The sequence below is a fragment of the Colossoma macropomum genome, unplaced genomic scaffold (assembly GCF_904425465.1).
Source record: "Colossoma macropomum unplaced genomic scaffold, Colossoma_macropomum, whole genome shotgun sequence".
Lineage (NCBI taxonomy): Eukaryota > Metazoa > Chordata > Actinopteri > Characiformes > Serrasalmidae > Colossoma > Colossoma macropomum.
In genome coordinates this window covers 9,927,087-9,952,340 of record NW_023494801.1, presented here as the reverse complement: position 1 = coordinate 9,952,340, position 25,254 = coordinate 9,927,087, and the positions used below count along the sequence as shown (strand labels likewise).

Genomic DNA, 25,254 nt, shown 5'->3' with positions numbered 1-25,254 from the left:
CACAACGAGTCATCACTTGACAGGAAGTTGAGGAAACGTTCACCCATCAGCCACTGCACTCTCTTACGCTCAGTCTAAATCTCTGGACTCCAGACTCATGAACTCTGCTCTCACAGACCTTCTGTGACATTCACTTCTTTAAAATTATGTTTATACAAATGCAATATACAGTAGAACAAATATAATTATGTCAGTTAACAAACTGCATAAACATGAAATATTGTAATAATTTTAAACAATAGATTAAACAAGAGCCAGGGGATAGAGCACATATTTTTACCAAAACATTAAGTAAGGAATATATACTCATTGTTTTGACAGCTTTTTTGGCTTTGGAGAAAGTAATATAAGGTATGTATTGTTCAGCTTGTATTTCAAATTTAAGAAAATCTGGTTTGGAATGAGTAAGTTTACATTTATGACAATGAAATTTTGCCAAAGACGTTCACTGAAGTGCTCAACAGCAGGAGAGGGCACTTAAAGCTCAACTCACTTCAGCAGTTGATCATGACACTAATCTGCACATTTGCACATGAATTTTGTATTATTATCATTATTTACTATGGAAAACACTTTTCCTTCGTTTGTCTAATATATTTTATTTTTCTGTATTTTTTTCATATGAATTTTGCTGTACATTTTGTCTAATTCCAAAGGCAAAGTCTGTTGAAGCCTGCATGCCAAGCAGCTTTTACATAAGTTCACAGAAAGTTCTCATTACTGCCCTTAGGACCGCATTTCTCCACCGCTGGCCTAGATGAGTGGCAAAACTATGGCCCTGAGGACCTTCTTAATAATGCGTTAGCTACAAGTCAACCAAAGAGAAAATCAAAAATTTAGACTGAGCATTAAAGAGCGTTTAACCCCAATGGTTCTATGGCACATGCTGGATATTGCAGCAAAATAACATTGATGGATGAAAACACAAAAAGGATACAAAATTGTTGAATCTGTAAAACTGATGAGGCTGAGCGATATAATAATGCACTACATTATATTATGTAACATGTCAAATAACATTAAATGCTAGTTTTAGGCTAGAAAGCCCCTTTAAGTTCATGACAGTGCAAAACAAAAGTACACAGGCAGACCACTAGCTGGCTTATATTTATTTATAAACACAAATGTCATCACTTATATAGCACATATCATGTGCCGTATCACATTTATAACACAAATGTCATCATCGTAGCGCACAATATACAACATTACACACAGAGATGACCCCTTCCTCCCAACTCTGTGTGGTTTGACTCAAATGCACCAAAAACAACCTAAGCAGTTCTGAAACAAAAGCAAATTGATGAGGAGCTGCTTTAGATTTCACAAACACTGTGTGCACTATGCAGACCATTTCTTTCATAATGATTAGGGTTTGCATTTGGGTGTATAAAGCTCATCTTAAATCAGCTTCCACCCAGAGCTAATACCAATTAATCATTATTTTGAAAAGAATGGGCCAGATGACGCTTGCCAAAGTTACTGGTGCAAGAATGTCACCACCATTCCACTCTCCACTTGGCATTACACCGGAGTTCCCTCCTGTTTCCGCTTTTCCTCCTGGCTGCGGAAGTACTCCCTGCTTAGCAGCACATCTCGTTGAAGAGGCAGGGTGGGCTCCAGCAGGCTGTTGGCATCCACACCCAGCTGCTTGGCTTGCTGTGCCAGGATCATGGCCCGCAGGAGTGGAGGGTAGCATACGTGCCGGACAGGGGGCTCAGGGACGGGCTCAAAGTGCTTGAAGGCCTCCTCCTCGTGCTTGGGCACCAGTCGCCAGTCATGGTACATGACCTTGTCCATCTCCTGCTCAGAGCTCTCCTCTTTACCTGAAATACAATCCATTTAAGCAATACACCATTTATAACTAGAACATCTAATAAGTGCCACAATATGTAAAATGTGCTCTAAGTTTTGCACAGGCCACAATTTGTTTTTTTTTCCTCCAGTATGTTAAATTCAACAAATAACCAGTGATTAAAATTAGAATGTGCAGAGGATGTGTTTACTTATTTTCACTTAGAAAAGCAGCAAAACATGTCATTTGACTAGGGGGCCCAAACTGCTGCATATGGCTGTGTATTAATATTTTGGATGGTCAAAAAGGTATTTGCTATTCAAACTAATGACATCATTGATCCTTTCAAGAAATTTTTATAAACGTCACTAGAGAGGGACTTTTTCCTTTCTGATATCGACATCGAAACCTTGCGTATCGGCTGATGCAGATCCAATATTTTTTTCTTTTAAAACTACTGAGCTTTAAAATGAGATGTCTTTAATTAAAACACTTAGATGAGCATCTACAAATACACCATCATGCTCAAACTACTCTACTAACCCCCAGATAGTTTGGCAGGGCTAGATGCGATTTAGCAGCAAGAACGTCTGGGGACAACCATGAGAAATTTTGGGGTGTAACGTTAGTTAAAACTCCAACTAAGTATGCAGTTGTGTGTCGAGTGTGCAGAGAACATATTACATGCAGTAAATGACAGAGATTTTGAATAAGTATTCCCTTAATCAGTAATCAAATAGATTAGATACTGTAATCAATAACCAAATAAGAAGTACTGGCTAACAGAGAATATTAATTCTCTCACAAAGTGTAGGCCTTAGTTTATCTGCATAGGAGATTCTAGACACTTGAAAGCCCCTGGTTTCAAAGACAGGCCTGTGTGTACTTACTGACCCAGTAAAGAGAGGAGCAAGTTGACCTTGAAAGGTAAAGCAGACTGGTAAAAACCTATTGAAACCAGTTTTTAGGAGTGAGCTCATCATGCGATGGCCAAATTGATGGATGAAGAGATGCACCTATTAGAGAATAAGCTAATATCACAATTTGAGAAGTACGGTGGGGGGATATCAAATTACCCCAGATAAATGGTATATAAACTGTTGTTCGGAACACTGTTTGCGCAGGTTGTGCCACTTGATGCTGAAATAAAGAAGAAGCCTTTTTCCCTCTTCCACAAACTCAGCATCTGAAGACTCTTTCCTTTTTGACATGTTTTGAGAACTTAGAACAGTTATTAGTGAAAGTGTTTAGCTAGTATTAAAAGATTTCTATTTTATTCATAATATTATGTTGGAGGCCTGGGGTTGAAGGGGATAGCCCCTTGATCCCGACATAAAAATAAAAATCGCCTCTTACAAGGGGAAAACAGCTTTGTTAACCCCATTAACAACAGCGCTAATAATTTCGCTAGCTAGCTTGTTTTGCTTGTGTTCTCATTGTACTCCAGATGTTAAAACAGCACAGTAAAGGAATTTGGAGGTGGGTTTTAGAGGGGGTATACCCTTGTTTGCAGCACAAACCAGCACTAAAAGTTTACAAGTTGTCCCCTGATGTGTATTCTCATTACGAGATCCAATTCTGCGAGACTAGCCCATAAAAAGATATACACAGCAAACAACATGACTTCACACAATGTGGGTGAGTGCTATTTCAAGATAGATGTGTTACAGGTTTGGCAGATGTGAATCATTACATCCCCAGAACATAACTGGTTCTACATGCTTTGAATTTTAAAATGCACAGATCCGTTTTTACTGGATAAACTTGCGTTGTTTTGGAAAAACCACTTGATACTTTCACTTGATACTTACCTTTAAATGTTAAAATTCCCCATGCTTTCCCATGGTCCATATTCTAGAAAAGACACACAAATTATTAAATAAGCTCACAAGCGTAAAACTAAAAAACTAACCTTTTGTGGGTTTCCCCGTTTGTCTTGGAATGTCTTTTGTTATACAGTCCAAGACAGAGAGAGAGCCATACATGCAAGTCTCCTACCTCTGCTGTGTAATCTACTTTCACTTTAGTTATCTTCCAATAGCAGGGCTCCGTGTGCTCCTCCAGCCATGATTTGCGGGTGAAGAGTCGTCCCACGCCAAACATGCGCATGCCAGCCAACAATGTGAAGAGGGGCGTCTCTCTCTGCACATCTTTCCAGGCCAGTACCGGAAGCTTCTTACCAGTGAACGGCCGTGTCATGGTGTCATAGTCGAGTGTGTAGCGCTGTGAGTCCCGCGGCCTGTTTTTCAGCTCTCGGTAAGCCCGGATCTTTCGGGCCATCTCGGCAATCAGCCTTAACCGCTTCTTCTTCACCATGGTGACTGAGGGAGAGAATGGAAGGAGAGAGGGTTCTATAAGAGAGACACAACACACTTTTAACACTTCTGTCTCCATCTTGCAGTTTGTTAACATATATAATTATGATCCTCACCTTATAGCTTATATCATTCAGACAAGCACTGTGGATACAGCCTCAGCCTTGAAATGCCTGTACTATACCTGGCAGCTAGTCAGACAGTGACCCCACACTCTACGCACATTTTTGCTCCTCATTCAACTACCAATTAATTAACAAGACCCTTGTGTGATGGGTCAGGTGCAGTAGAGCAGGAAAAACACAAAAATGTGCAGAGCTTCAGCGCCCAGGACTGACTGTGGAAATCACTGATATAGTGGTTATTTCTTTTCAGACTGTCCTGTGTAAAGTATTTGCACCACCATATTCACTGACACTCATGTAAATAAAAGACGTGTATCACTATGTACTGATACACTAGGTTCTAGGCACCCAACTCTGCTCACGGAGATCAAACTTCCTGCAAGGGCTAAATCGAACCCAGTCCAAAAATGAAATGCTCCTGAAAAACTTGAGTTTGGAGCAGGAAGCAGAATTCTGCACAGCTTGCAGCGTTCTGCATATTTTAGTTGTGTTCTTTTTTCATTGATTTTGACAATTCAATTTATTATGAATGCTACATAAGGTTTATCCGGGGCAGTTCAGGCTTTTGTATTGTTTATAGATCAATTGCACCGTCTTGTAAGATTACTGACACAAGAATATGACACTTTGCAATCTTTTGTTCCAAAATAAAATGAGCCTGAAAAATCTGTATACTTATATAGTTAGATCTCTGTAGAATCATCGAAACTAATCGAATGGTGACCTCAGAATCGAAAATGTGTGCATCATTACAGCCTTAGTTTGCACACCTACAGGTTGATAATGAAGATTAATTTCATTCCTACACTGAATGTCTCACAGTAATGATGAAAACTGAATCTCAGATACTAAACAACAGCAATCTACACTCCTAAAAAGGGTTCTTTAGTAAAAACAAATGGATCTATTTGGAGCCATGAGTTTTACATAGAACCACTGCATGCTTTAATGGTTCTTTCTATGAATGAATGTGTTGTATATGGTTCTATGTAGAACCTTTTTGAAAATGGTTCTATACAGCACTAAAATGGTTCTATGATGTCAAGCTTATAACACTAAAAGAACCCCTTCTGGTGCTATAGAACCATTTGCAACACATTCTCCATCAGTCTGAAGAACCATTTCAGCGTGCGAAGAAGCATTTAAGCATGAAATGGTTCTATACAGAACTCATGGTTCTAAACAGAACTATTGCTTTTACTAAGGACCCTTGAAGGCTGATCGTTTTTCAGATGTACACATCTGTGGCAGAAAACAGTGTTCAGGTTGGTGAGGTTCTCCCGTGCCGTTGCCTGGTTACGCGCCTCACGTGTATGTAGTTTCAGAGCGGGAGCGCGCTCTATGACGTTCCACACACAGCCCAGTGCTAAAACATCTAAACGAAATGACCAGCAGTGATCTTCACCAACATCACCAACACGGCCCTCTTACCTGCTCCGGCCTTCACACTGCAGAGACTTTCACCACCAGCCGCCCGCCTCCGCTTGACCTCCACGAAACGTAACTTCCTTCACGAGGGCTTCGATGCGAGCGTTCCGTTTGGAAACGAGGCTCTACTAATGGTTCCTATGACTCGGCTCGAGTACGTGGAAAGGTTAAAGTTAAAATCACATTTTAATATATTAATTTCAAAGGCGATATATATATATATATATATATATATATATATATATATATATATATATATATATATATATATATTAAGGAGAGACAGAGAGAAAAATAGAAAAATCTAACACAGGCTGCTACTATAGGCTGCTATGCTGACTACTATACAACACATACTACACAAATGAATGGACTTTGCTGATGGTGTACTAGGTTTGACTTAAGTTTTAGTGTTGTATCCAGCGGTTTTGGACGCAGCCATACAATATGCACAGAACAAAGCATAGATCTATATGTAAAGTAGTACGCAAACGTTTGTATATTTTCTAAAAACTGGGGGTGTTCAAACTTTTGCTTAAAACTGTGTGTTTATGTACAATTAGCAGGTAAATGTAAAAAGTCTACACCAGTAAAAATTCAGGTCTCTTATATCTCAAGAGTACAGAAGTCCAGAGAGGCCATGAGGCAGTTATAATTTTTTGGATTGTTATTCTGAGATAATGAGTTAATCATCACGCGACCCGGAAAGAGAAGCGGCTTAGAAGATGTGTGTGAGTTCATTATCTCATCTCAAGACAACAAAATTGTGATTTGAAATAAGTTACTTATCTTGTTGTCTCGAGATAACAAGCTGTTATCTTAAGATAACAAGTTAATTATCTTGTGATCTCAACATAAAAAAGTTGTTATTTTGAGATGAGTTACTTATCATGTTATCTCAAGATAACAAAATTGTTATCTTGAAATCATGAGTTACTTATCTTGTTATCTCAAGATAACAATCCAGAAAATTATAGCAACAGCTCATGGCTTCTCTGGATTTCCGTACAAGAGCTTCAGACATAGGTTTTAAGATAACAGAATAAAATAAAATAAACTAGGCTTCTGCTTTAATGTGGTGCTCCTGCTTCTTTTTTTCCTGTTCTTAGCCAACCTTAGAAAAACTATCATGATGCATATTATGCATTGTGAAAATATACAAAATAAATGTTGATGTATCTGCACTGATAGACATAAAGGGAAAAACAAAATCATTTGCATCAGCCCACAGTTTCCATATTGGCCCATCCCATCCCAGAACTTGTAGTACACAACAGGAGCCCACACCAAATAGCACTGCTTTTTAATCCTTTATTATTTTTTGTTAAAAAACAGCAACCTACGTCTCCAGTCTGTTTTCCTGTGCATATATGATTTTCTTCCAATTCCTTTAATCATACTCCAAATAAAAGGCCATGCATGACATATAGCAAAGAGAGACAGATGAGAGAAAAAGCTATTACATACAATATGTACAGAACACAGCATAGAGGATCTGTATGTAGTTCTACATACATACAAGAAGCAGAAAAGTGCTTTAATGCAGAACATAAAAACTTGATTTTGTGAATTACAAAACCTATACACACATAGACCCCATACTGGTTAAATATGACCCTCATAGAGAGATGTAAGAGTATACTTATAAGAAAGGGGGCAGGTACATTGTTCAAATAAGATTTGAATTAAGAAAATCAGCTTTTCTAGCTGAATATAAAGAACTGACAACATGTCACAGACATTGACGCTGCCCATTTGTTGGTCTGCGAGTTTGCTCTCAAGTGATGGGTTTTGGGGTGAGACTGTCCATAAGATTGCTAAAAGCGCTTTTGCTTCATATCAGGGTAGGAGCGGCCCTAGAGAGAACATATTGTGCGGAGCACCAGTTTCTAAGCCAGGGAACAGAAAATTAGGGCAAGAATAGGCTTAAATTGCAGTTCCTAAAACTTATGTTCATGCAGGTGCTAATGTTTTACACATTAGTACACAATTAACAGGGACGTTTGTGGAACAGCACTACTACACTGGTGAACAAAAAACAATGAGCATCTTTAAACCTAACCTGTGTGACCATCTCCCACCACCAAGCCAAAGACCACACCCATAACACAACAATACATTTCATGATTGGCTGGACAAAGTGATGGAGAATAAGATGATTTAAGCATAATAACTACTTTAAAAGCTCTCATTAAATGTGGAACAGTACAAACATAATTTGAAATATAGCCCCAAGCGGCGATGAGCGGGTTCAAGCACGCAACAGCAGTATGAGCCCTTCTGCAGTTTCATTAGGCCTAAAAAGGCCTCAAGCTGTTTGGGCCTTATTTGTAGGCAGAGTGAATAGAACTGAAAGCAAGTCAGTTCATCAAAAGGCCTTCAGATGTCAAAACTACATGACTAATGGCAGCATTTCTCACATAGTTGCATTTGAAAAGTGTTTTGGTTCTACATATTTAACCTTTGATGTATGCCAAAATAAGGCCCAATGCACTCATAAGGGGCCCTTTAGGTGTGGAGGAGCTCAGGGAAGGGGTCAGAATTTGTCAAAAGGCCTCAATATGATTATTGATCAGGGATTATAACCAAAGATGCACACCAGGTTTTAGACCTTTTGACCTTTGTATAGTAAGTCTTTGAATAATGTAGTCTTTGAAAGAATAAGCCAAAATACCAGAAAAGCAGTCCAATTTCTGACATAACATGTAATTACAGTTATTCATGTGAGTGATTGGAGTCACATGGCACCAACTGTTTATCTGTTAACCTTGTAATAGCATTTTTACATTGTACAATAACTGCGTGCTTGAACCCTAAAAAGACAGAACTTAGCAGAGACTGCCAACTCTTTGATGGTAATTGGTACACATTTACCATTAAATGGGTCAAAGACGGCTGGCTTTGCATTTTTAGGGTTGTTTGCTCTGGTCCAGGTGTTTATAGTTGATGCCTGCACATGGCAAAAACATTTAAAATACGGCCATATAATGTCATACTGTGACATAGTCACGTAAACAAGACAATTGCTATAGTTTGTCACATTTAGCACCTTTCTCGAGAACCAGTTCCATTCAAGTGGGCTCAATTTACTCAACATTGATGGCATGCTGATGAGGTTCGCTGTCTAATCACATTGTTAGCTAACTTGGATGGTGAATCACATTCTGAATGGTGCATCAAATGGCTGACAACTAAACCAACCTGTCCAATACCGTCTATTTTATCCATCATGGATCCAAGCTCTGATGCACTACAAACAGTATGGGCACAGTGCTGAGAGTTATGGATGAAGAGAATATCAAGATGACTTATTAAAGAGTTTATAAGGGATAGAGTGGCATTATCTTCTGTCCCAATGCACTGGAGAAGAGTCAAATGGAAAGGAAAGTCAGTTCACTCTCCAGTCCTAATACGTATTCGTGAGTTTTACATGCCCTCGCACATAAACAAAGTGCTATTTTGCATGTCTGGTGATTCTCCACACACCACAATGCAACTTCAACAGTTTCACAGAGGTTAATGCTCAAGAATAGAGTGTGTGTGTTAAAATGGGTGCATGAGATGTGCAACTGACTTGACTGAAAATGTTTCTTTTCAAAGGTTCGTTTTTCAGCCAGCTCCATCTATTGATAGCATCAAAATAAAATAACTGAGTTTGTACAATGGGATAGATTGACCATGTGTTAAGTGAGAGAGAGTGTGCATGTATGCGTTTTTGTCAGAGAATCTGAGCCTCAGGTCCAGCGGCAGCGTTTCCTCTGGCAGGCCTCAGGGTCAGAAGCACAGCCTTCCGAGTCGCTGCCTGACGAGGGCCCAGGCGGCGTGTGAGCGTTCGAATTTGTGCGTGGATGCGAGTGGTCCAAGCTTAGCACCCAGCCGAGTTTGGAGTGCAGGAGGTGCCTAAGTCCGGGTGGCAGGGGCAGGACCCCAAGGGCGTCTGCCCCAGAGGGGAGGAGCTTGCGGAGACGCCAGCAGCAGAGGTACTGGAGAGAGGTGGGGGCGGAGACAGAGCGGATCACCTTCATGCTGCTTTTGGCAGCCGTGGAGCATGCCATTGGATACACGCGCTTGTTCTGCAGCTCCGTGGCAGCTACACCTACAATGTGTGTATACAAACACATATTTAAAGATACTGTACATACTGGAAATCTTTACTGTAAGAACATGGTCAAAAAAAAACAAAAAAAAAAACATACAATGCTGGAAAGAATTTTTTAAGCCTAGTAAAATTGCAAAGCAACACCACAACAGAAATCTAATTGTGATTAACAATTGCTCTCTTCTATGGATTATTATCGAGGTCAACAAACAGCACTCCACAACACTTGCCTCCTCTTGAACAGGTTAATTTCTGTGTACTATAAAAAGTTAAGCCCATAGCGGAATTATCCTGCTGGTTTTATGACTATGCCAATACATAAAACATTTTATAAATGTTTTGTAGTATTTTGTAAATACTAGCCCTGATCTGGCTGCTTGCAGCAGTGAAGTTCTGTTCATTTTTATAGCTCGCAGTAAGTCATACTGTGTGTTAAAGCACACTGACAAGTCTGCACAACCTTAATGAAGATCTGGATGTGACTGAAGAGAGGTTTTGGTGTTTTTTTTTTTTCCACGGAAACAAATTTGGCTGTTTGAGTAATTACCAAGTTCAAATGTTTGTTAGCAACATTAGGCAAAATGTGGGCTCCAAACATGTCTTGGCTGTTCAACTGCATCTGGAGTAAACAGAAAACTGGGTAAATTAGATTTTTTCCTTTAAGTAGTTTTTTTTTACCTGCTACTTTTGTACTTCTACTTAAATTGTTTTCTTGGAAAGACACTTTTACTTCTACTTGAATCACTATTTCATTGCAACAAGAATGCTTTAACTGAGTATGGGTTAAGGCTCCTGTATCCAACTCTGCACATAAATAATACCTGTACAATCTCCCCAAGATCCCTAATACTTAGAGTGTCTGTGATATGCAGAGAAGGGACTCTTACCAATGCATTTGCGGTTTTTGAAGAAGGTAAGTGTCCCATGCCAGGTGTCCAGATGAACTCCTATGATTGATCCTTGGCCAAATCGTGATGAAAAGCTCACCTTGTCACCATTATGATGTAGCAACCCTAAAAAAAAAAAAAACACTCATAAGTTCCATGACACATGCTTCACTGAGCTGTATGTACTACTGCATCAAATTTCACCTATATTTACCTGTATATGACAGGCCCCAGCTGTCTTCATCTTTACCCAGTAAGCTGCAGAATGTGTGTCTGTATTTGTTCAGATTCACATCTGATGTGCCAATGCCTACCATCTACAAAACACATGCAGTAAGTTAATTATTTTCTCACAGTCTACATTTCAGCTGCTTGCTTTTATAATAGCAAACCATTCAGCACATGTGTAATTCGCCGGCAATGTGTCAGTCAGTAGCTGGGACAAATCTTTGATTTGTGTCACTTATTTTCCACTGAACTCCAATAAGCTGCTTAACTTTCTTTTGCTATTCCAGGCACACCATTATAGCCATCACACAGACCACATTCAATTAAAGCAATGGTTCATCCTAAAATCTAATTTAAACAATTTTCTCCTTATCCGTACAAGACATGCTTGGTGTCTGAATTTTACTTTTTTGGTTTGGAATGAAGCTGGGAGTGCAGCTGACAAGTAATAAAAGCTTATAATCGTAAATAGACGTGTTTATGTGGTTTCTGACACAGTTATCTATGTAGTATGGACAAATTTCCAGCTTCAAGATGGACACTACTACTGTTTCTAGCTACGCAAGTTTTTTTTTTCCATAATGTCATAAGAGTGTGTCATTTAGTGCCAGAAATATAAACAAGTCTATCTGAGATTTATGGTAATGCAAAAACACTTTCAAGAATTCTTATAATAAACTACTTGGATTCACTAAACTAAAACACTCACTCAGGCCTTACCATGTCTGTGCCGTAGACAGGAGAGGTCATTTTGATCTCCCAGAAGTGCTGTCCCTCTGAGAGTTCCTTGGATCCGCGGATGGCTGCTGTGCCGCAGCTGTATTCCGAGTGGAAGCTCACCTTTCTGTTCTCGCAGCTCAACAGTGTGGCTGCTGACCGACTGCCCTCGTCCCACACCCAGTCAAATTCTGGCACATGCACACAAATACAGCAAAGCCAACCAGAGACTCAGCAAGTCAGAGTTAAATCAATTAAAGAGCTACGCTAAGCACACTAAGGAAATGCAAGAGCCAGAAGGCAGACCGTTGGCGTACTCTTACCCTGGTCATCCTCACCACAGTGGCAGTCCCGCAGGCGTGGGAAACTGCGCAGACGAGGGTTGCAGCTGGGTTCCATCTGCGAGTCGCAGCCGCAGTATGACTCTCCAGTTACTGGCACTGCACTGGGTACTGAAGGCACGATAGCAGAATACTCGGCTTCTGAGTCAGAGTCACTGTACTGCAGAACACAAAAACATGGTTAATTAGATGTGTTTAACAGTTTTCAGTCTTCTAAACTGACTGTTCCAACAGTGTGTCTGCTATGATTTCTGTCTGTGATACAAATGCAAAGTGCAGCATAACAATGTTTGACACCGAAATAAAATCAGGGCAAAAAAATGTAAAACATCTGTCATTGTCTGAATAATCAATGGGCCTCATTCACCAATATTATCTTAACTGGTTTCTTAAATTTGCTGTTGTTATAAGAAAAAGTCTACGTCAGATTCATGACATGTTCTTAAACCACGGAACTGTAAGTGTGCGTAGATTCTATTGTCACCTAAGAACAAATCCTAAATAAGAAAACTTTGGTGATTGTCAGAATCTATGTGAAAACTGCATAAGTGTATTTTAAGAAGATATTTCTTAAGAAAAAAACAATTGGTGAAAAAGACCCAATGTTTACTGGACTGAAAAAAGAAGAAGAATTAAACCTAGTAATGGACAATATTTTCCTTTCAATGGAAAATCTCATGTAGTACACAACTAGACTTACTCCCTGTCTAGGAAACTGACCCTATATGATTTAACTAAGTATCTACATTGGTGGTTCACAACTCTCATTCCGTTGAGCACCCACCTTTCACATTTCCAAATTTTCATGCTCAGAAAGCATTTGATAATTAACTGATTAGTTGGATTAGAAGTGTTATTGCAGAGAAAAGACCAAAATATACAGTTCAGGAGGCACTTCAGACCTGGGCTTGGGAAACATTAATCTATCTTAACCCCTGTTATCTATCTGGAGTCTCATCAGAGTAAAGTCTGTGGGGAGCGGGAGTGGAGGGCCTTCTGCTATACATGCACGCAGGCTCAAATGACTGGGCTATTTTTTGTAGTCACTTAGAAATGATAGGGGTTGCAGTTTTTGAGGCGTATTATGTTAAAGGGTTGGCAAGTTAAACCAATCCATGTAGTATATAACTAGAGCTCTGCAAAATAAAGTTATTTGTGAAATAATAAAAATTAAATTAAATCTTGACCTCAGAATGGATAGTCATACTGAACCTGAAAATATGAGCATTGTTACAGTCCTATTAAAATGTGGATTCTGTCAAGGCATTAAGTACTGTTTGTAAATGCCACTCATGTCAGGTAAGTACACAGATGCACAGACACACACCTGTAGGCGATCGTAGCCCCACTCTTCGCTCTCTGAGGCCAGCACCAGTGCTCTTGCATCTGCATCACGCTGAATTCCACTCCACACGTACCGCCACGCCCGACTGTTCCTGCTGCGCCTGGACATGCCAGCCAAAGGCCACCACACCTGGGACCATATCAAACACTGATCATCAACCATCCTCCTGGACATCTATCTTGCACCTAACTCATCTCAGTAATCAAGGCCTTTCAAAGACCTACGATCAGCAGGAAGGCAGATTCCCAAGAGTCAGGCTGGTGACCAGCAAATTATAGTGTGTCATGATTTTTTTAAACTCAGTCCTTTGGACCCCATGCTCTGCACATTCTTGTGTTTTCCTACACTAACAGACCTGACTAAGCACATGGCAGGCTTGTTTAAGGGGAGTTCCACAATATTTTTAGAATTTCTGCATGATAAAAGAGTTGAGATGTAAAGTCATTCAGAGCGGTTTAATGTGAAATGGTGCGTTGTAGAGAAACTTACTGACTCAGACTTCTTTACAGTGGTGGCAACTGGAGCCAGGGGCTATGAACACAAGAAAGTCATTTTATTTAGTATCCAAAACTTCCAGTTAACCTACATAAAAACTCAGAAGATGCACATGTAATGCTAATAATGGTAAAATAGTGAGAAATTTGATAAAAATATTGTTTCTTGGGGTACTACTTTGCCTTATAATAAATTCATTCATGGAATTTCCCTTTGTGCCATGAGCTAACTTTTCAAATGTGGTTTAGCCCAAAATGTTTTCTAAAGACAAACATAAAACAAAATGTCAGGCATCAGGCGGAGCATCTGTAGCCATTTTGTGTAATAAATTTCCTTGATGTGGCTTTTAGAGGTATTAAACTCTTCAGACATCTGGTTCCTATCACCACTGCTGACAATAAATCTGCACGTTTCTCTACAATAGAGCATTTCACATCAAACAACTCAAAATGACTTAGTTTACAAAAAAGAATAAATAAAAGTTAGAAGTACGTCTGATTGAGTTAGTTAGGTAGAACTAAACAAACAAAGAGCATGTTGAAGGCTTTAACTTCTAAGTCCTCATACATGCAAAACGAAAACCAGACAGTCTAAATGTAGGTGAGCCCCTTCACCTCATTCTTTAAATGCAAGGCTGACAGAAACAGCATGTCCATTTACAAACTTGCAGGGCCTGTCTACTTCTTTAGCTACACACACTGAGGAACAACAAAACACACACTGTCAGAAAAAAAAGTACTGAGCAGGTACAATTTTGTTCATCAAGGTACAAACAATGTAAATGTAGCCTCAAAGGTACAAGAATGGTTTTAAGTTCCAATTGTGCCTCCTAAATAAAGTTTTTTTCAGAGGAAAGGTACGTATTTGAACCTTTTAATAACCTAATGTTTCAAATCAGAACAATAAATGAAAAAGGGTGGAGAAAAGACAGGGTGTACGGAGTCAATACAACTTAAAAAAATATAACAGCAATGGATTATGGTACAATAACGTTCCCTAATGATCCCAATAATGTTCTCTTTTTAATTTTCATTTAGTTTTTAATTATTCTAATTTCTAATTTTTAATGTAACGATTTTCTCTTTTCAGTCTATTGTTTTAATCATGTTTTTAATTTCTAATCGGCTTTATTTCACTTTTTAAATGACTTTTTAAATGTATTTTAAATGCATTTTCTCACTTCTAAAGCACTTCGAATGACAGCAGTGTATGAAAAGTGCTATAAAAACAAACTTGCCTTGCCTAACTAAAGGTACTGGAGACGTATCCTTGAGGGTACAACCCCAGTGACAAGAGGGGTACCACCCCAGGGGCAGTTCAGTGCCTTTTTGTCTGAGAGTGCAGTGTGATTTTCTCCGGACCTGTGAGCACTGTTTCCACCGCCTAGCCACGAGTTTGCACGGCCAGCGCAATGCAATCCAATTTGCGCACAAGCCAAGCCACTTTGGCACTCGACCGCAAACGGGTATTTTAAAGATGCATACTGAACAGTGCTTCGCGACGAAGCTGAAATCAGCTTCTTCTTCGCAGTTACATTCTGGCGCCTGTAACTGCTGCACCATTTAAGGTGGGACGGGAAATTAGAACAAGAAGCGGGCGAATAGGAGGCCAACTTCAACCTCGTTCCTTTGCGCACAATTTAATGCTTAGCGAAACATATGCCTGGCAAACACAGTGACACAGTGAATGTACAGAATCTGGGTAAAACATCATGAAATCTTGTTTTTCGGCCTAGTCGAGGTGTTCAGCTAACTAGCTAACTAGCTCGGCTGCGGCTTTAGGGCTCCTCGCAGTCCTCTTCATGTCTAAAAGTAGTTTCAATAAACCTGAATCAGTAGCCGGGTAGCAAAAGAAAAACACGGCATCGTACAAGTGCAGTTATTCGGCGCTGAATGAGCGATATCCGAAGCGTTAGCAAGACCACTAAGTTAGCCTACGTTAGCATTAGCAGCCTACGGTCCCTGTAAACCCGGGACAATGTCAGCCTGAAAGGCTCCAGCGAGCTTATTTCTCATTTACCAGCTTTGTAGAGGTCGCCTAGCAGTCCGCCGGGTCCTTTTTAGTCTCTCCACAGGCGTAACTTGATGTTAAAGCCAGCCGAGATACAGCCTAGAAAAACGTTTCTGTAAAAACATCCAAGTCTTCTCGCCGCTAGCTGTCACACTCTTTCTATGACCTACTTTTGGCAACGGACGTAAACAATACAGGGCCGGAGTCCAGCCCCCTTTACCCGCGCAGGCCGGAGGAGGGATTGGTCACCCGTCTGAACGGGTGGGGTCGCTTTTGGAGCGTCCGAAGACATTGGTTAAAGTCACTTGTCATTTAATGCCACGCTGGTCTCAAGGTTGGTCGTTAAAGCAGGTTTTATATCCCTCCGCTAGATCTTCTCTCTGCGCTACGAGGTAGAAACCGAGCCACAGGCGGCGGGAAGGAGGCAGTGAAATGGGGTCGCTCAGTACTGACCCAGAATCGATTTGTGTGGTATTAATCCTTGACGGGATTTTGCCCCAGGCTCTGTTTATCAGCACATAACTCGAGTTTTGTTCCTGATGTAGACGAATTCTTCGTCCTAACCTTACAAGCGAATGAAAATCTGCAGGATTTGTGGGGTCTCAAGTCCTCATGCGAAGGGGTCTGCCCCTCCCCGTCAGCCTGAGAGATCCTGTATGACTTGTTTTTAACTCCTAAAATGTGCGGCGCTTAATGTTTTAGTTTAGTTTCTTTGTTTTATAAACGCGATTTTTCTTAGCCTTGTTTATTTTGAACGCAATAGACAATCCTGATTAATGCTGTTTTCAGCTAATTTTGCTAATTGGACCTGTACTATAGATTTGAAGTAGGTCATACAGTGTTGCCCAGATTTAGTACATTTACAGTCTTGCCTGGGGTGCTTCTGTCCTTGTACAGTCATATGCAAAAGTTTGAACACCCCTGGTCAAATTACACATTTAGTTGTTTTTCTGAGTGAAAATAAACCCCATACAGAGAACGCACTTAAATATGGCATTTACCTGCAAGTTTTAGTGTACAATCTGTATTTCTTTGCTGTGATTAACATATTGGATATAAAAATAAAACATAACATGTGCTATAACGTTTGCACAGGACCACATTTTAGGCTTTATTATTTTTTCCAAAGTGGTAAATTCCTTTTGCATTAAAATGATTTTGTACATGATGTAAATGATTTTGCATTCAAATCTGTAGAAGTTTGTTGTTCTCCGTAGAGGACGTGTTGACCCTTTTCGCTTAGAAAAGCAACAAAATGCAATTTGACCAGGGGCACCCAAACTTTTGCATACGTCTGTATGCTTTTGCATGTGGTTTTTGAAGGTTTGTGTTTTCTGAGTTTCCTTTTTTTCTGTCTCCACAAACTAGAAAGAAAACTGTGGTTACAACATATTACTCTGCATTATTGATGTACATTATTAGCAGATCCTGGCCAGTCATAGCTTCTGTACATAGATACAGCTCATTCATTATAATTACAGGACAATTTCAGTCACGGTCTTCATTTGGACTCAGTCTTGGCCTTGATCTTCCTCTGGGCCTCATTTACAGTGCTGTGAAAAAGTATTTCCCAATTTCTTCTTTTTTGCATATCTACCACACTTGAATGTTTCAGGAATTCAGAACTACTTTTAATATTAATTTTAATTAATAATTAATTTTGTAATAATTAGACGAAGATAACCCAAGTAAACACAAAATGCTGTTTTTAAATGATTATTTCATTCGTTGAAGGAAAAATGCTGTTTAGCCCAACCTAGCTATATGTGAAAAAGTCATTTCAGCTACTAAATCAACCAGTTAACCATATTCAATTGATTATTGGGTTCAATTTCACTAGCCACACCCAGGCATGATTTCTGCCAGACCTGTTGAATCTAAACATCACTTAAATAGAACCTGTCTGGCAATGTGAAGCAGGCTAGAAGTTCTCAAAAAGCAGCACATGATGCCACATACTAAAGAGATTCAAATACAGATGTGAAGTCACTGAAATCCATCAATCTGGAAAGAGTTACAAAGCCATTGCTAAGGCTCTGGGATTCCAGCGAACCACAGTAAGAGCCATTATCCACAAATGAAGAAAACTTGGAACAGTGGCGAACCTTCCCAGGAGTGGACTGGCCTATCAAACTTTCACTAAGAGCGCATTGACAACTCATCCAGGAGGTCATGAAAGAACCCAGACGAACATCTAGAGAGCTGCAGGCCTCACTTGCCTCAGATAAGGTGAATGTACACGATTCCACAATAAGAAACACACTGGGCAAAATGGCATCCAAGGGAGAGTTGCAAGGCACAAACCACTGCTGACCAAAAAGAACACAAAGGCTCATCTTGCATTTGCCAAAAGACGTCTAGATGACCCCCAGGACTTTTGGGATAATATACTGTGGACTGATGAGTCAAAGGTGGAACTTTTTGGAAGACATGGGTCCCATTACATTTGGTGTAAAGCTAACACTGCATTCCACTATAAGAACATCATACCAACAATAAAACATGGTGGTGGTAGTGCGATGGTCTGGGGCTCCTTTGCTTCTGCAGGACCTGGACATTTTGTCACAACTGATGGAACCATGAATTATTCTCTATCAGAAAATCCTGGAGGAGAATCAAGAAGTTGGGTTATGTGGCAGTACAGTGAAGCACACAAGCAAGTCCACCTCTGAATGGCTGAAAATAAACAAAATTAAGGTTTTGGAGTGGCCAAGTCAAAGTCCTGACTTGAATCCCATTGAGATGCTGTGGCTAGAGCTTAAATGGGCAGTTGATGCTTGAAAACCCTCAAATGAAGCCTTGTTAAAATTATTTTGTAAAGAAGAATGGGACAGAATTCCTCCGCAGTGATGTAAAAGACTCATCGCAAGTTATTGCAAATGTTTGATTGCAGCTGTTACTGCTAGGCGTTGCACAACCAGTTATTAGGTTTAGGGAGCAATTACTTTTTCACATGGGCTATGCAGGTTTTGAACAAATCTTTATCCTCAATAAATCATTTAGTTTAAAAAAAAATACATTAAAAACAAAGAGTGGGAACTATTATACAGTTTGTATTTGTAAAGAGATGTATGGTCATGTCCTGCTAAACTATTAAAGGGGAATTCCATCAGAATTTCAAAAGTTCTTAATGGTTTAAGATATACTCAGTCATTCAGCATGTTTTCATGTGAAATGGGGCACTGTAGAGAAACTTATCAACTCAGATTTACGTACAATCGTGGTGACAGGAAACAGGGGTCGCAATGTCTCTAATGCAGATATAACAATTGTATTACTATCTAAAACCTACAAGCATCTTTTGAGTGTTTACATGTTGACGATGGTAAAATAGTAAAATAATAAATCTGAAAAAATCCATTTGGCCTAACTAGGCCCTGTATATACATTCATGCATGTGGCAAACCTTATTGCAAAACTGCTGTAAAACAATGTCTCAGGCATCAGGGAGCACATAAGTAATACGTCATGTTTAATAACTTTTTAGGTAGCTTTTAAGGTATTAAATGATTTGGACATTTGGTTCCTGTGACTCAGCAAGTTCTTCTAGACTGGCGCATTTCATATGAAACCATTTTGACTTGTTTACATCCTAATGATTGTGCGGACATTTTGAAAAATCAATGTAATTCCACTTTAATAAAAGTACATGAATCATCATTACAAATGATAGCTAACAGTATTTGTTTTCTGTGGCCGTTTTGCTAATTTTCACCAACAATCATGTACATAACTGTAATTCTGATCATTCCAAAGCAAATACAGCATTATTTCCTGCTGTCTGATTCACTGATTTAGGACCAGTTAGATCAAGTAGAAATTCATACGGATTGTCTATGATCTGCCTTAAAGCCGGCACTGCACTGCACTGCTCCAACTCCACACAGGTTTTTGATGATTACAGTGCTACTTCTGTAAGATCAGTCCTAAATCCACAGCATTCATCTTGTTGAACATTTCACAAGGACATAACGCTATAAGCATGGCTTCAGTGCTCTACGGCACACCCTGTGGCCAACAGAAGCACAAGACTGCAGGGTGGGGGGTGCAGTGTAGTAGTTCTATGAGAAGCACAGAAATTGTGACAGACAGATGGTAACCTGGGGACTAATCCCTCACTCAGGACACCCTGTGCACAATCTCTTCCTCTTTTGCCTCAGTGAGATGTCAGTGTATGCCAAAGTATTGAGACACACAAGTACTTGAGGAAATGATTCTTTTTCGAATGAATTATGAACCTGTTAGTGGAAATTGTTAAATTCAGAAATCTCACTGTGGAAACTGTAAGCACCAAACAGTGTGTCTACTGTAAGCTTTGTAATACGAACACAAACACTGCATCAAGAGGTGTTTGAGCAGTTAAAGGACACATAAGATATTCACTGTGGGTGTGCATCCAATGCACACTGGTTCACTTTTAAATAGTGATCTAAAGTGAACATTTAAAAAGAAGAAGAGATAATGAATAAAACAAAAGCAGAGAAAGAAGCAGAGGAAGTTGAGGAGATTTTATTTGGAAACAGGACGGGCTGGGCTGGTGTCTGCCCATCAATGCAACCAGAAACAGTAGTAACTACAGGTATAACGCTACACATGTTCAAAGAATGTCACCTTAGAATTAAAACATACACATTCACACTCACAAACATACGCGTGCATACACTCACAATCGCACGCTCTGTAAACTTCCACACCAATATCTTTAAACAGACTAACAGATCTCCATGGTAACCAATGAATACATCCAGAGGAACTCCAAGCACAAATTACCCACAGTGCAATTCACCTACCTATACAGATATATATTTCTGATACATGTATTTATATATATATATAGACCATCGGGATTTCAATAAAGACTTTGATCGATTGAAATAGTTTCATGAACATTTCAAAATTTTCATAAATAATCAATGAAAGCAAAAAAATGCATGTTTTTTTACAGTTAGGTCCTCAACATCAGTGTTAGAATTAGAAATGGTCCCAAAATTGAAGGAAAACAACAACAAAAAAGATGATTTGTTCTTCAAACAAGAGGAAAAACATGACAAAATAAAAACGCAAAACAAACAAGTGTAGCGGTATGGGGTCAGGGAATCTACCTAAACACCAACAAGACGAGAGCACAGGCTACACAGCGCATTTACAAGGGGACGCACATCAGGCTATTATAATACACACAGAGAGGAGAGCTCTCACATACATTTACTTTCCCACCACACACGCACACACTCACACACATACATACACACTCCCCTCTCTTCGGTTCTTGTGTTGTAGTTACTCAATGTGTTTCATTAGGTGGATGTCTGAGTTGGTGTTTGTGTGTGTTTGTAGTGGGTGGTTGTCTGTATTATAATTATAATAGTAATAATTATTATTTATGTAGTTTACTTAGTGGAGAGGATAAGGGCAACAATAAGCCCATACAGCCCCAGCACTTCAGCAAAGATCAGAATGAGGATCATGCCCACAAACAGGCGAGGCTGCTGGGCTGTGCCCCTGACTCCTGCATCTCCCACAATACCGATGGCAAAGCCAGCAGCAAGGCCGCTCAGGCCCACACTCAGCCCAGCACCCAGGTGAAGAAAGCTCCTGCAGAGAGAGAGAGATATACACACACACACATCATCAATAGTCCAAGAAGACAAATAACAAAAACCCAGTCAGATCTAAATATTTACCAAACAATTAGGAAGGTCAGGATGAAACATATAAACATGCAACAGTATATGGTGAGTATTTCATGTTCACTAGTCAGCATGTCCGTTTCTGTCTGTAATGTCACATAGCTAAGCAACTAACTAACCACAGGTCACTAGAAAAATGGACATTATGGCAACAACAAACCAGCAACTCAGAACTTCATGCACCTTCATTTAAGGTCGCATTACCCATTTAAAACAATACACACTCATTTAATGTTTAGAAAATGGAAGACTACCTTCCATTAACTGATAAATGTTAGAAATACCTTTTGATTTTGTAGATATAAGATTATGATTTAAAGCACCCATATCCTACTTTTTTCACTTTATTGCTCCCCTTAAGATCCACTAGTAACATTTCTTTGGGTTTATGTAACCAGAACTTTCAGAATTCATTCTACATTACCATCTTTCAACCTCTCATAATCCCTTAGAATTAAAATGTTTTGTTATTTTTTAATTTCTTGTGCCTTTAAGACTGATCTATGTAAATGAGCTTTGTTCTGATTGGCTGCCCTGTTTTGTGCTTATTTGAGCAGCCCCAACTTAAACACTCCATATAACTTCAGCATAAATAGTTAAACTGCTAAACTGCTGTAGGCCAAATAATCAGATATATGGAAACGTGTTTTTTTTTGTGAGAAACAAAAAATGCAAAGCAGCATATGTTGCATTTATGGACTGTATGGACTATGAAGTAAGAAATATATTTAGAAAGTTTAACAATGTACACATAATACATCAAATAATGATAGTAATGTTTTAAAAATTGCTATTAAGAAACCAGTACAAAATGTTTCAAAATTAAAACAAATGCAGAAGTGGCTAGTAACTTTGTGTGAATGGCAAGTCAGCAATATTTTCCCCAGCCACAGCGAAACTGAGTGACTACACAGTCTTTTTTGTTTTGTCTGTCTCATCCACACATCCAACCATACGTTGTCAAAAAGATATTATTCTGATATAAGGTCTGGTACTAGATGATATAAGGTTACATTGATAAACTTGCTGACAAGTTTGTAGAAACGTATAACACAAGAGAAAAAGAGTAAAAATGACACATATTAGACTATAAGCATAAGTATGACTTACTTGTAGAGTGAGACATTTTGTGAAATGTTGTTAGCGATGAGAACAGCCACCACCAAGCCGTAGATGGCAATGATACCCGCCATGACCACAGGGATGATGGACTTCATGATGAGCTCCGGCCTCATCACCGACATGGCAGCAATGCCTGTGCCACTCTTAGCTGTGCCATAGGCAGCGCCCAATGCTACAGAGACAGAGAGTAGAGAACAGTGTCATCAATCAGAGAGAGAGAGAGAAATTGTAATTGTTGTAATGTCTGTGTTAAAACACTGGGCTATGCTAGTCATATTTAAATTACATTAAAATATGAGTAAGCACTTTATGTGACAATATATCTTAGGTAAGCAAGTTTGTTTCCCAGCACCTGTTCAGGCAATGCCCTGCTACTGAACACCATTCTGGAGCCTACTTCTGAAATGTCTATCCCTTGCATCTTTAACCCTTCTCTAGGCACGCTTGACAGTATACACACATTTATTATTGGCCTACATTTATCAAAAATCTCTGAGTGAGATCACTGAACTAAAATCAGGACGTGGACTATTATTGAGAATTATATAAAAAACAAACTGACCTTAGGTCATTATTATTACTCTAAGACGTCGGATAAATACAGGCCATTCTTTGGAGAGGCTGCCTTTAAGGAATAAGTTGCCAAGGTCAGAATAAAGGTGGAATAAAGCAGTGGGCCATCGCACCGACATCTTTTCCACCCTACAGTCAGATGACAAAACCTGGGACTTCCTTCCAAGCTGGATGGAGAACAAGATCTGCGTCAAATTCATTAGTATCATCGAGCCGAGCCGAGCCGAGCCGAGGACAGCCGTGTACGAACAGATCCGAAAAACACCGAGGCCGCCCACAGGGTATTGCCTCTCGTTTAGTCACCGTCAGCTTTCCGTCCACCCTTTGCTTTTAACCAGCCGAGCTGACAATGATTACGTTTAGGGAAGTGTTATGGTCATGGTGCATGTTCTACGATTAAAAACGTAGCGTTACGATCCAATAAAACCAAGACACTGTCGCATTGGACTCTGCACCGTACCTGCTAATGTTAATTAGCTAATGGTCCGTCTGTCTTTACAAAGACGGCTCGACGACAATTCAGACTCGAGACAGAAGCCGTGGCGAAATAAAAACCCAAAATACGCGGTCACGCTCGATCAAAATTAAGACTCACGGCGGTGTGTTTTAGACGACGACAATTTTGAGAAAATGTCCTTGCGCAAATTACGTGACCAAGCAGCTAACGTTAACGTTAGCGGGCTAACGCCAGCCTGCCGGCTGCTGCTACGGCGCGGTTTATCTCTGGCTTACGACACGACGCCTCTTTGCGATACATAAAACACAGCTACATACAAACATATTTTCTCATTTTGTAGCAATAAAAATCAACACAAATAAATAATTTAGAGGCATTACGTCAACAGGGACGTCATCCACCGTGATGGAAACCTTCCCTTCCCCCCAGAAAGCTTGCCAGCCGCAGCGCGTCATTCGTTCATTTTAAAATAAAAATATCGGTTATGCACTCCTTCACTAACAAACAAACCCCATCCGACACTCCCCCGTTTCGCAGGCAAAGCCCAGCCCGCATATGAGGCGCCTCTTACCGCTGAAGACCATCGCTGCCGAGGCGCCCATCACCGCGAAGAAGGGGGAGTACTCGGGGCTTTCGGAGGACATTCTCCTGGCTTGTTCAGGACACCGTACAAACTAACGACAGAGAGGGAAGCGAAGGGCTGAAATGTCCTCCGTTTTAGTGTATCTGGGGTCGTTAGTCGGCAGCTCTTCCACAGGAACGCTGGCGTTAGAAGAAGTCCAGGCTCTGAGTGCGAGAGTCAGTCACGAATCGCAGAGACCCGGTGGAGAGCTGGAAAATGGCGAACTGGAAGGAGTCACATGATCCAGCCATTAGGGCGTGATCTATTTTTTTGTAGAGGAGGTGCGACAAATGCCAACATTTTTCCACGTTACAGCAGTTATTCATCCACGATGTGTCACAAACGTGTTATTTACTCACCATAAAACCAGAAATAGCAGTATAACATGGCAAGGTCAAGCTACTTAACAGGTTGTTTTATCCTTTAAATGAACGTCCCCCATTGACAGCTGGTTTTGGTACAGTCCATTGCAGGCTGTACTGAGATGTGTGAATGCCGTTGCATTTTATTTTGCCAGCGGCCTTTAAGCCGTGAATTCGAGTGAGTTTCAGGTCTGTATTAAACCACACATTATTTAGGATTAGTGACATTGCTGATAGTCCCGTGACAAATAACATGCTTGGGTGGCATTTACCCGAGATACACACACCTGCCAATCTCAAAGTATAACAGATCTCAGTATAAATCGTGACTGGCACATATTTTTTAATGATCATGTCGTATTAAGGTCATGTTTACAGTTTTGTAGTATATTTCACCAGAGCAGTTTATTGGGATTTTAAACATTAATATGGAACAATCTATAAGTGTTAAACACTGAATGATATTGAGGAAGTGTTTATTTATCATTTCACATGCCAGCCCTATAGTAATGAGTACAAAGTCATGTGCTCAACAATCTCATGACTCCTACAGTCCAGAGGGAAGTAACTAACTCAGTCTCTCTCTCTCTCTCTCTCTCTCTCTCTCTCTCTCTCTCTCTCTCTCTCTCTCTCATCACGCACA

The 25,254-nt window shown here is 40.0% G+C and overlaps 3 protein-coding genes across 5 annotated transcripts; all 3 read right to left on the bottom strand.

Moving 5' to 3' along the window:
* Nucleotides 1-1,094: 1,094 nt before the first annotated feature.
* mrps34 (mitochondrial ribosomal protein S34) lies at nucleotides 1,095-5,779 on the bottom strand. Of its 2 annotated transcripts, none has more exons than XM_036590366.1 (4): nucleotides 5,667-5,779; nucleotides 3,794-4,116; nucleotides 3,607-3,649; nucleotides 1,095-1,826 (listed from the first exon to the last, which is right to left on the bottom strand). In XM_036590366.1, exons 2-4 carry the CDS (start codon nucleotides 4,109-4,111, stop codon nucleotides 1,525-1,527), a joined length of 663 nt encoding a protein of 220 aa, XP_036446259.1. In that variant the 5' UTR covers nucleotides 4,112-4,116; nucleotides 5,667-5,779; the 3' UTR covers nucleotides 1,095-1,524. The 2 variants fall into 2 exon arrangements, with proteins under 2 accessions (XP_036446259.1, XP_036446260.1); XM_036590367.1 differs by having other exon boundaries at nucleotides 3,794-4,146; nucleotides 5,667-5,743.
* A 3,188-nt stretch (nucleotides 5,780-8,967) lies between these two features.
* Nucleotides 8,968-16,132, bottom strand: spsb3a (splA/ryanodine receptor domain and SOCS box containing 3a). Of its 2 annotated transcripts, XM_036589926.1 has the most exons (8): nucleotides 15,795-16,132; nucleotides 13,770-13,811; nucleotides 13,263-13,409; nucleotides 11,918-12,095; nucleotides 11,598-11,785; nucleotides 10,864-10,966; nucleotides 10,650-10,775; nucleotides 8,968-9,759 (listed from the first exon to the last, which is right to left on the bottom strand). In XM_036589926.1, exons 3-8 carry the CDS (start codon nucleotides 13,386-13,388, stop codon nucleotides 9,398-9,400), a joined length of 1,083 nt encoding a protein of 360 aa, XP_036445819.1. In that variant the 5' UTR covers nucleotides 13,389-13,409; nucleotides 13,770-13,811; nucleotides 15,795-16,132; the 3' UTR covers nucleotides 8,968-9,397. The 2 variants fall into 2 exon arrangements, with proteins under 2 accessions (XP_036445819.1, XP_036445820.1); XM_036589927.1 differs by lacking the exon at nucleotides 13,770-13,811.
* A 4,146-nt stretch (nucleotides 16,133-20,278) lies between these two features.
* atp6v0ca (ATPase H+ transporting V0 subunit ca) lies at nucleotides 20,279-24,494 on the bottom strand. The gene is made up of 3 exons (XM_036589697.1): nucleotides 24,199-24,494; nucleotides 22,586-22,769; nucleotides 20,279-21,380 (listed from the first exon to the last, which is right to left on the bottom strand). Exons 1-3 carry the CDS (start codon nucleotides 24,269-24,271, stop codon nucleotides 21,176-21,178), a joined length of 462 nt encoding a protein of 153 aa, XP_036445590.1. The 5' UTR covers nucleotides 24,272-24,494; the 3' UTR covers nucleotides 20,279-21,175.
* Between the last annotated feature and the right edge of the window lie 760 nt (nucleotides 24,495-25,254).

Coding starts and splice junctions, on each gene's coding strand:
- spsb3a (XM_036589926.1), bottom strand. CDS start 13,388: ATGTCCAGGCGCAGCAGGAACAGTCGGGCGTGGCGGTACGTGTGGAGT. Junction 10,776..10,863: donor CTGGGGCCTGTCATATACAG/GTAAATATAGGT, acceptor TTTTTTTTTTAG/GGTTGCTACATCATAATGGT. Junction 9,760..10,649: donor CAAAAACCGCAAATGCATTG/GTAAGAGTCCCT, acceptor CACACATTGTAG/GTGTAGCTGCCACGGAGCTG.
- mrps34 (XM_036590366.1), bottom strand. CDS start 4,111: ATGGTGAAGAAGAAGCGGTTAAGGCTGATTGCCGAGATGGCCCGAAAG. Junction 3,650..3,793: donor AAGTAGATTACACAGCAGAG/GTAGGAGACTTG, acceptor TGTCTTTTCTAG/AATATGGACCATGGGAAAGC. Junction 1,827..3,606: donor GGGAATTTTAACATTTAAAG/GTAAGTATCAAG, acceptor ATTGTATTTCAG/GTAAAGAGGAGAGCTCTGAG.
- atp6v0ca (XM_036589697.1), bottom strand. CDS start 24,271: ATGTCCTCCGAAAGCCCCGAGTACTCCCCCTTCTTCGCGGTGATGGGC. Junction 22,770..24,198: donor GGCAGCGATGGTCTTCAGCG/GTAAGAGGCGCC, acceptor CTGTCTCTGTAG/CATTGGGCGCTGCCTATGGC. Junction 21,381..22,585: donor CAAAATGTCTCACTCTACAA/GTAAGTCATACT, acceptor CTCTCTCTGCAG/GAGCTTTCTTCACCTGGGTG.